The sequence below is a fragment of the Trichechus manatus genome, unplaced genomic scaffold (assembly GCF_000243295.1).
Source record: "Trichechus manatus latirostris isolate Lorelei unplaced genomic scaffold, TriManLat1.0 scaffold00174, whole genome shotgun sequence".
NCBI lineage: Eukaryota > Metazoa > Chordata > Mammalia > Sirenia > Trichechidae > Trichechus > Trichechus manatus.
The window spans coordinates 1425786-1435358 of NW_004444110.1; the positions used below are offsets into that span (position 1 = coordinate 1425786).

A 9573-nucleotide genomic window follows, 5' to 3' on the forward strand; every position below is an offset into this window, starting at 1 on the left:
ATGATTCCTTGTGGTAATTAAGATCATGGTTATCATAAAATCAATCAATTACCAAATGGTATTTTTTGTTCAAACGTTTAACCTTTGCCCTCAACCAAGAATGTCACAGTTGGACAGTAAGATAAAGTAAAAACATTAGAAGTCATGAAAATCCATTACATAGGAAATCAGACTCTAATTGAGCAGAAAGTTTTTCAAGCTGACCAAACACAGAATGTGTGGATTGAACATAAGTATTACATAGTAATTTAGGGAAAATAATACTGACTTTGAACACTTCTCTAAGTTTTTTTCCATCACTAATATATTGTACACCCCCATCTGGAATACCAAGACGTGAGTTTCATTACTGTTTTAGAGTATATAATATAGTGTCCAGCTTCAAGTTAGATCCTCGGGAACCTTCATAATCCCATGGGTTCTAGGAGAGATGCTGATGAATCATCTGTGGAAATAGTATATCGTGAGTAACCTAAAAATAAGAAGCTGTCGGTATAGATTAAGATGAAGTAGAAGATCAAAAAATATAATATTAGATACCTTTTGGAGAAGTGATTTCAGTCTTTCTAAGAATTCTTTGGGTGGTTTTTTCTCGTAAGAATCACATGCAGGACATGTCTAAAAATCAATGAAAAGTAGCATTCTTTTTTAAAACATTTTTCCTATTTAATAAAATGTCGATTTAAATTTAGTTTTTCCCATTGAAGACATAAATCATGTTCACTAAAGAAAGTTTGGGAGATGCATATAATTGGTAAGAGAATAGCAGTGGAAAAAAAATAATTTGTAATTCCACTCCCAGAGATAACCATTGCAATGTTTTGAGCTGTATCCCCCTGTAATTTTTTTCTGTGCATTACTGTTATTTACTCTGGCTAGTAATTTGCTTTTTTTACACTTCATATATCACAAGCATTTCCTAGGTTTTAATACTCTTAAAAAATATGATATATGTAATGATTGCTTTAAATTCCGACGTAGGATGAAACTATTACTATTTTTGGACACATAGATTGCTTCTAACTTCTGACTATTTTATACAATGCTGCAAAGAACATTATTTTTATGTATATCTTTGCTTATTTCATTTGACTAAGTTCCTAGAAGTTGAATTACTGAATTAAAGGGATAAAACTTTTAAAGCCTTTCGATATACATTGTAAAACAGTTTTACTTGTATTTATGTACAGCATTCTTACCATTACTGGGTATTAGTAAACATTTTAATTGGGAAAAAATAGAATGTCCTTGTTTTAACTTGCATTTAGTGAAATTGAAAGTTTTTTTTAATATATGTATTGCCCACTTCATTTTCTTTTGTGTGTGTGTGTGTGTGTGTGTGTGTGTGTCTGTCTGTCTGTCTGTCTGTCTGTGAATTTCTTGGTTTATGTTCTTTATTCATATTGCTGTTGAGATACCAAACACCAGGATATTGCGTGGTATTTAGTGTATCAAATACTAGAGTGTGGTCTTGGTGAGAGTATTTGACTGCAGGGTTTTTGTCATTGTCAGTCGCCGCAGAATCACTTCTGACTAATGGCGACCCCATGTACGCAGAGTAGGGTTTCCATAGCTGTGGCCTTCAGAAGCAGATCACCAGGCCTGTCTTCCAAAGTGCCTGTGGGTGGATTCGAACCCCAACCTTTCGGCAAGTAGTCGAGAGCTTAACAGTTTGCACTATTCCGGGACTCCATGACTGACAGGTAGGAAATATAAATTCTAGTTGTCATTCTGCCACTTAACTATTTGTGGGACTTGGGGCAAGGCACTTAACCTGTTTGGTAGGTCTTATTTTCCTCCTCTGTAAAATGAAGTTTAGTTCCAGCTCTACTATTCTATGCATCTCTGATATTGGATTTCAAAGACTTGATTAACTCCACTCTTTCTGAGGAAATTTTAGAGGGATATTTTCCACCTGGCAACCTGGGAAAAGACTGAGCAAAGCACTCAAAAGTAATAAGAATCATTTTGATAAAGTGGTTCAAATTTTATTTCATTTCATTTGAATCACGTGAAATTCCTTGGAGGAAGGAGAAGTGATTTAAAAAAAAAAAAAAATTGAAGTAATTTATACATGTTTATCCACTGGTTTGATTAATGCTTAAATTACTCATGTTCTTGAGTATTGGCATTGCTCATGAGTTGGCACAAGAACAGACATATAGTAAAGTCTCAGGGGCCCAAAAAGCAAGGACAACTGGTATTCCCAGCCAGGTAACAGAAGCTATCCATTTAAATTCAGTACTGACTCGGCTTTTGTACACGGAAGTAATGTTCTTTAGGGGAGCGATGCAAAGTTTGAGATTTATCCTGGCCTCTTACAGGCTCTCTCTTTTCTTGCAGGAAAACTAGGATCTAGCACCTGTTAATAAGAATAAAAGTCATGTGTAACTTACTACACAATAAGGACAATATTTCTTACCTCCTAAATCACAATCAGATTTTCCACCTAATGACTTCCTCACATTGGGAATCTATATAATGACTTCTTTCAGCTACCAGGGACTATTAGCAGATTCTAACGCATTTCCGGGCACTTTCAAGTCTGTGGACTTAAAAAAGGTGACCCCACTTCCCAAAATGCACCATGTATAATAAGGTGTAACTGTAAGAAAGGCACTAGAGTCTTCTGCTACCAATGTGTGTGTGTCCTTGTGTGTCTGTGTAATGTAGTAAATATGACTAACAAGTACACACAAGACAGACGACAAATGACGATCTTACTAGACTGCGTTTCTGCTTTTTGCCTGTGTTTGTGGGAGGTAGTTTCCTCTTCAGCTGTTTAATTCTCATGTTGATTATCTTTGCATTGTCGCTTGCATTTACTGACTTAAGTTGAGCCTTCTGAAAACATGAAAAAGCTGACTGCTCACAGTGTCTCTGAAAGAGAAATAATTGGTATATATTAATAAAAGTTATTCAGAAAGTAAAGATGACCTTCCCAATCCTCTCTTTCCACCTCTGCTACAGTGTCTTCGATCACATTGATTTCAGCAGATCATCTCACCTCCTATTTAATCTTTGGAATGAAAGAGGGAAGCTCCTGCGTGTAAAATTCTCCGTCTTAGGGGAGGGGACATTTACCTGCCTCAGGGAGAGGAGAGGCTTGCTCTTCCGTGTTCTTTATTCCTAATGCTGCACTGAGGGCCATGTTAGGGTCTGGGTGGTGGGCAAGACCATTGCGTTTCATGAAGGAGAGTTAGTTTGATTTAAGAACATATGTTCTGAATCATAAGACCTATCCACTGTGGACTGGTGGCAGCTTTGTGTAAGTTATTTTGTAGTCTGGTTAAGAATAATTTTCGTTCATTTGTTGTTTCTCTCTACAAATGTACGTAGGAGTAGCTCTCAATAACATGTCTTGTGCAGCGTTTTATTCTGTATAGCACCTCGCATGGCATCTTGTTGCTATTGAATGCTAAATAAATACTTGTGGAATGAAAAAAAATGGATCAAGGCCTCTCCTTTGGAAGGATACTGATGACACATTCCACATCTAAGATTCCATACACCTGTGATAGACCATACACAACTTTTGTAATAGCTTAGTCACACACTCAGGTCAGCTAGGATAGGACTCTGACTGAATCAAGCAGTCAAGGAATAGAATTTGAGACTTGCCCATCCAACGGTAGGGAAGACAGTTTCCCTGGAGGGAAGAAGAATATCTCAGAGAATGGAAACGTGGACAGAACAGGATCAAAGATTAGCCTCTTGGTTTAGTCAAATAACTAGTTACTCATCAGAATAAGCCAAAATCTTAGAAATCAAACTGAAGAGAAAATGGAATTTCTTGGAAGAACAAAATTTACACTGACTTGTTAAAAACATTTTAAACCTGGTCTAAGAACTTACATCCAAGTTAAATTTTCTTTTAGCAAATGTGTGTATGTGACACGGTCTTCCCCCCAAAGTTGCTAAATCTTGATTTCACTAATGTATATGGCAGCCACTGCTATACAACTGGGAACTCAATCCCTCCCCGTCTCCAAGGGCAGTCCCATATATAACAATATTGCCTGAACCTTCTCATGTACAATCAGCTGAAAATAGCATCTGACCTGCTTTGCATTTTCCAACCCATATTATCACCCAATATGAATGTTGATTAATAACATGCATCTTTAAGACACAAAATCGTCAGGTTTACTTTGCATACACAGCCGCAAGCTGAGACTCAGCTTATCTGGTTTCCTTATATCAGAGCAGCTTGCCTGTCATAAGGGCAAGGGGGTGTCCTTTCCATATGTTTGCCAAAATGCTTATTTAATAGAAACGATTTATAAATGTTAATTACAGCACTTTTTTTTCCTTGAAAACCACATGTTCATGTTTGTTGAAGTTTTTTCTTTTCTCTCCTTTTTGACCACAACCGGCTTAACTTACTGGAAAAAATAATGTTCATATTTAAAAAGGTAAATTTTCCAGCTGAAACTGAAAACACTAACTGCGATGATCTGAGAAACCAGCATTTCTCACCGAGGCCCATTTTGCTGAGTTAACATTTACAAGTCTATGTTGAAAGAAAATTAGATTCTAAAGAAGTACGGGGGCCCTACTGAACTCCCCTGAGACAATATTGCCAGGAATGGTCAAGACCAGTGATCAGAAATTTGAACCCTGAGAAAGCCTTTCTGAAAGTATCCGAATGGCATTTGGCCATTGAAGCCCGTATTGCTTGGGCTGTAGGATCTCATCCACCTTTCCTTGTTCACCTGTGTTAATAGCCAAACTGAAATTGGTGGGGTTTTTTGTTTGTTTTGTTTCAACAAGCAGGCAGAGCTGTCCCTGGCAATCTGAGATTGAGGACAAATATCTGCTGGATTTGGCCTTAGATGCACATCAAAAGGGAAATAAGTGGAGGAGCTGTCTTTGCTAACTGCCTAAGGACGTGTCAAGAAAGGGAGCAGAGAGATTAACCTTGATTCAGTCAGCTTCAGGAGCCCTGACACCGAGGGTTGGTCACAAAGACCTATCTAGCACCATCTGGGAGCACAACCATTGCCTTCCTTTGCTGTTCCTTAGTGACTGCAGACTCTGAGGGCAAGGACTTGGTTTCCCTCATCCTTCAACACATGCAAATACAAGGAATTGTCTGGTCCTACACTGGTTTTGGAGAATATGGAGAGTAAGGAAGTCAGAAGCAAGATAAGAAACCACTTCTGTCTTTAGCCAGAGAGCGAGTCAAGTGCTGTTTTTGCAAAGAGGCACACATGGTTTTGATTTTTTGCAATTGAACATTTGAAAATTCTTGCCTCCTTAAAGCCTATTTTTAACCTACTTACTTTTTTTTTTTTTTCTTTTGCAAAAAAAGCCCTGGTCATTCACACTAGGAAGTCTTGCTAACTGGGTAAGATTACCTTTGTCCCACATGCAAGCCAAGTTTTTGTCAGGGTTTCTCAATAGTGGCACTGTTGACATTTGGGGTTGGATACTTCTTTGCTGTGTTGGGGGGGGTGGCTTTCCTGTGCATTGTAGAATGTTTAGCAGCATCCCTGGCCCCTACCCGCTAGATGCCAGCAGCACATCCTTCACCACTCTGCAGTTGTGACTACCTAAAATATCTCCAGACAGTGCCAGTGATTTCCTGCGGGGGTAATAGCACCACCAATTGAGACCCACTGGTCTATATGATTAGAAAAAAGGAGGGGAAAAGATGCCTGACAAGGCCAACAAAAGATCTGAGGTAATCACCGTATAAAAGTAACACTTAAATGGTTTAGTTTTCATTAAACTTTTAATCCTCTGCAAATCTCTTACAGACTGCTTTGATGCTAGTGCTGAAAATTTTGTATAATAATGTGGCCTTGAACTATGTTCTTCCTTCCTGAGTTTGCCTGCCAGCATATCTTAAAGACCTTAGATACACCATTAGTCTTGTATCATAGCCAACATTGCTTGGTTAGACTATCAGATACAGCGTCACTGAGACAAAACCCTCTCATTATGATGCAAGACAAAAAAATACCTTCCATTAACAAAGCATATAAAAGAAGTGCCCATTGGATCCACTCACATTAGACAATGAGATATCTTTCTTATTTCTTATTTTGTAAGTTACAGACTGCAACTAGAAAACTTCAAGAGCTCTAACTACAGCCGTTAAACAAGATAGACAAGATGCTGAAAAAGAATGTTTTGATAATTAGGCATAATGATTAAGAAATATTCTCACTTATTGGAAAAGTCTTTCCAATAGGCTGAATGTGCTACTTTCATTTTAGATGCTGCTTATCAGGAAAGGGCTAGTAAACCAGAGTGGTTAGGTTCAAGAGCTAGACAGTGAGTTTTAAAGAAAAGCAATAGTTGTGACTCATTCACTTTCTAAACTTCTACACATAGTCATTTACAATAATTGTTTTCTTTGCAATGTAGCCTTTGTAGTACCCTAATTACTGGTAGCACGTTTATAGTTATTCTTATTTATGCAGCTGAAAGTCTGTGACAAAGAAAACATTTTCCTAATTGCACTTATACCCTCAGAGTACCAAATCAGAAGACCAGATCTAAGCTCTAGGGGAAGAGACCAAGACACAGCACTCTTGACCCATATACTGGGCCTCATCTTCCTGGGACTTCTATGGATCTAAATGGCTTAAGAGAATGGGATGAGTTATTGAAAATGGTCCTCTCAGAAGTCAAGAGGCAAGACTCACTAAGCCAAGGTATATGTGATTATATTCCTTCCTGATTTCCACATGACCATTCCTTGATGGTGTTCCTTTAATCTAATTCTTTTATTTTTTTAGTTTGCTATTAAAAGATGAATTCTGCTTCTTATGGTATGTATTTAAATTTTTGTGAATGAGATCCCAAAGAGGACTCAAGAGCATTCATGCTCAAAGGCTCTTAAAATGTAATGAGTTGTGATGTTCCTTGTTCAGAAACTGATCATAGTATAGATTTATTTTCTAATTTTGTTGTTCTGTCTCAAAAATACTACTTGTAAGTACTCTTAAAGATACTTGAAGATAAATATATATATTACAAGAAATGTAATGTGGCATTTTACTGATTGGTTTGTTGGTAAATCAATGACTATTTTACCAAAATAGAAATATTCTAACAATAATGAAAACGTTCATTAAAATCAAGTGTCTTCCTAAATAGTCATGTTAATGCCTTTCTTAACTGGATTAAAAAACTTATATCAAATATTATATTTTGAGAAACAAGTTAAACTGTTCTTACCTTTACATCTTGTGGAGCTGGCAGAAATTCAGTGTCCTAGAGGGGAAAAAAAATTAGTTCTGAGTTATTTTTATCAGTCAAAAGCCTTCTTTTGTAGTAGTTAAATATATTATTTAAATTTTATTGTGACAAGAATGCTCTTACCAAGTCATTCACATAATTTCTCAGCTGATCAACAATATCTATAAGTTGACGCATCCTAATCATGAAACGATCTTGACCTTGGGAGCTTGATTTGTGGGCCACTGTCCCAGAGAAGATGACTATCAGGCAGAAGACTATCCTTTCCATGTTGCCAGGACTTGATCTCATAAATGCCAACAGTAGAAAAGACCTTGGTCTCGTTTTCACTTCAGTTTGACTGTGAACAGGTTGTCACTAAAGCTACCTATTTATTCATCCTTCAGGGAGAGGTAAAGCCCTCCCATTGCAGCCTGGAAATCTTTGTAAAATGGATGAATGTGAGTAACTCTTTTTTCTTTTCCACTGGCTATGTATACGTGTGCATGTGCTAATGCGTGGGGGCAGGGATGGATGGAGTCAACGAAATATGCCCCATCTGCACCTTAGACAGGAAAAAGAGAAAAAATGGGTGAATTCCAATTTTCAGCATGAATCGAGAAGTGTGCACAGTGAATAGTAGATACTACAAGACTTCAAAGAAGTAAACAAAAACACTTTGATCTCTTTTTATCCGCCTCCCCTAGCATCTTACCTGTTGTCTCTGACAGTCAAGACGAACACTCATAAAGACACTTCAATAATGAGTAAAGTGGCAACATGGGCTTTCTTGCAGGACTTTTTCTTGTGGTAATAACTGAAATCATCCTATATTCCATCATAAAGGTAGGAGGAGAGGCTACACTTTAGGAACTTTTCAATATGGGGGGATATTTTTCAAATTAGCAAGAATATTTTAGGTTCTTATCAATTTCCAAGAGTTAAAATAGAATTTGCTTCTAACTCTTCACCAAAGCATCTTTACATAACATTAATCTTGGCTTCTAACATTTTATTTAACAAGTTGATGTATAAGTATTTTAAATGATTCTAAGGGACTTTATAGCTAATCCATCCCCCTACTCTTGATCTCACTCTGTCTTAATTAAACAAGTGAAAAGTTCTAATACTCATGCCTATCTGAAAATATTTTCAAATAACAAAACCAAAAATACCTATAAATGTTTCTTTTCTTTTTAGGTAGTATTACATTTTGCCATACATATTATTTCCTCTGAGTATGATCAACACATCTCTAACTATATTTAAGACCAAGCAGATGTTAATCAAAGACTCAAAGACCAGAAATGGCTTTATCATTTTTCTCTCTTCTGCTTCTTCTGTCCCTGTGACTCTTTACCCATTTGAGAAAGTTGAAAGTAATATTCTAGGCCAGAAACAAAGCCTGTACCATGATCAGTCAAATCTTACAAATAAAACTCATGGCTATAGATTTTATTTATTCATTGATATATTCATCTATAATTGCGTGCTTAAAGCTATGCTTTATTCTAGAATTTTATGTAGCCAAGATAAGTTGGAATTTGAACTCGATTTGCTCTGAAGGTTAACTGTAATCTTTTTATCATAAAACATCCACTCAAGAGTACACAGGTTTCATCTTGTAGAGTAGATAATAGTTCTTACAATGTGATCAAGAAGTTTTGATCCCTTCCATAACAATTAAATTCTATGGGGGTGGGGGAGCGGTTCTGTGTAAACCTATGGATTAGGAGTTACCACTTGGCACTTCAACATTGCCTTGCATGGTCTTTGTACTTGATTTCCTTATCTGCCTAAGTAGATTTGAATCTCCTTAACTACAGTGGTTAAGAGCTCAGTTTCAAAGTAAAGTGCTTGGGTTCAAATCCAAACCCTAACACTTAATAGCTCTTATGACCCTGGGCATGTTATTGTAAAAAGAAATAAGTAGAATATCTATTTATAGGATTATTGTGAGGCTTAAATGAGACATTCAAATAAAGGGCTAAGTACAGTACATGATAAAATCCCAAGAGCTTTACATGCTGATCATGGTTGAAGGTTGGGATGAGAATTTATAGAAGCCTAGATAGACTAAACTGACCCAAGGAAGGAAGAGCGTGGGCAGACCGGTATTCAAAACACATGGGTGTGGCTGTACGTAAAAAGGTTGAAAGTCTTTTGTACCACTTAGAAATAGCCACTGGTCCCCAGCCCCAGAGCACATTATCACCACCCTAGATGCTCCAGTTCTTTCCTCATACCTCCCAGTCTTCTACAATTAATCAGCTGAAGGTAATCAACCAGCACATCGAGTCTCCAGGGCCCTGCTCCAACATTATAATTTAGGACCTTTCTGAGAGTCAGAACCCTGCCATAAATGGCATATTAGTTGTTAAG

The 9573-nt window shown here is 37.1% G+C and overlaps 1 protein-coding gene across 2 annotated transcripts; it reads right to left on the reverse strand.

Annotated features, from left to right (window-relative positions):
• Positions 1–241: 241 nt before the first annotated feature.
• Positions 242–8057, reverse strand: IL21 (interleukin 21). Of its 2 annotated transcripts, XM_004386852.3 has the most exons (5): positions 7336–8057; positions 7192–7227; positions 2725–2880; positions 541–618; positions 242–445 (listed from the first exon to the last, which is right to left on the reverse strand). In XM_004386852.3, the coding sequence occupies exons 1-5, from the start codon at positions 7501–7503 to the stop codon at positions 422–424; spliced, it is 462 nt and encodes a 153-aa protein (XP_004386909.1). In that variant the 5' UTR covers positions 7504–8057; the 3' UTR covers positions 242–421. The 2 variants fall into 2 exon arrangements, with proteins under 2 accessions (XP_004386909.1, XP_023596892.1); XM_023741124.1 differs by having other exon boundaries at positions 242–618.
• Between the last annotated feature and the right edge of the window lie 1516 nt (positions 8058–9573).

Coding starts and splice junctions, on each gene's coding strand:
- IL21 (XM_023741124.1), bottom strand. CDS start 7,503: ATGAGATCAAGTCCTGGCAACATGGAAAGGATAGTCTTCTGCCTGATA. Junction 2,881..7,191: donor CAGCTCCACAAGATGTAAAG/GTAAGAACAGTT, acceptor TTTCTCTTTCAG/AGACACTGTGAGCAGTCAGC. Junction 619..2,724: donor AAAAGCAGAAACGCAGTCTA/GTAAGATCGTCA, acceptor ATTGATTTTTAG/ACATGTCCTGCATGTGATTC.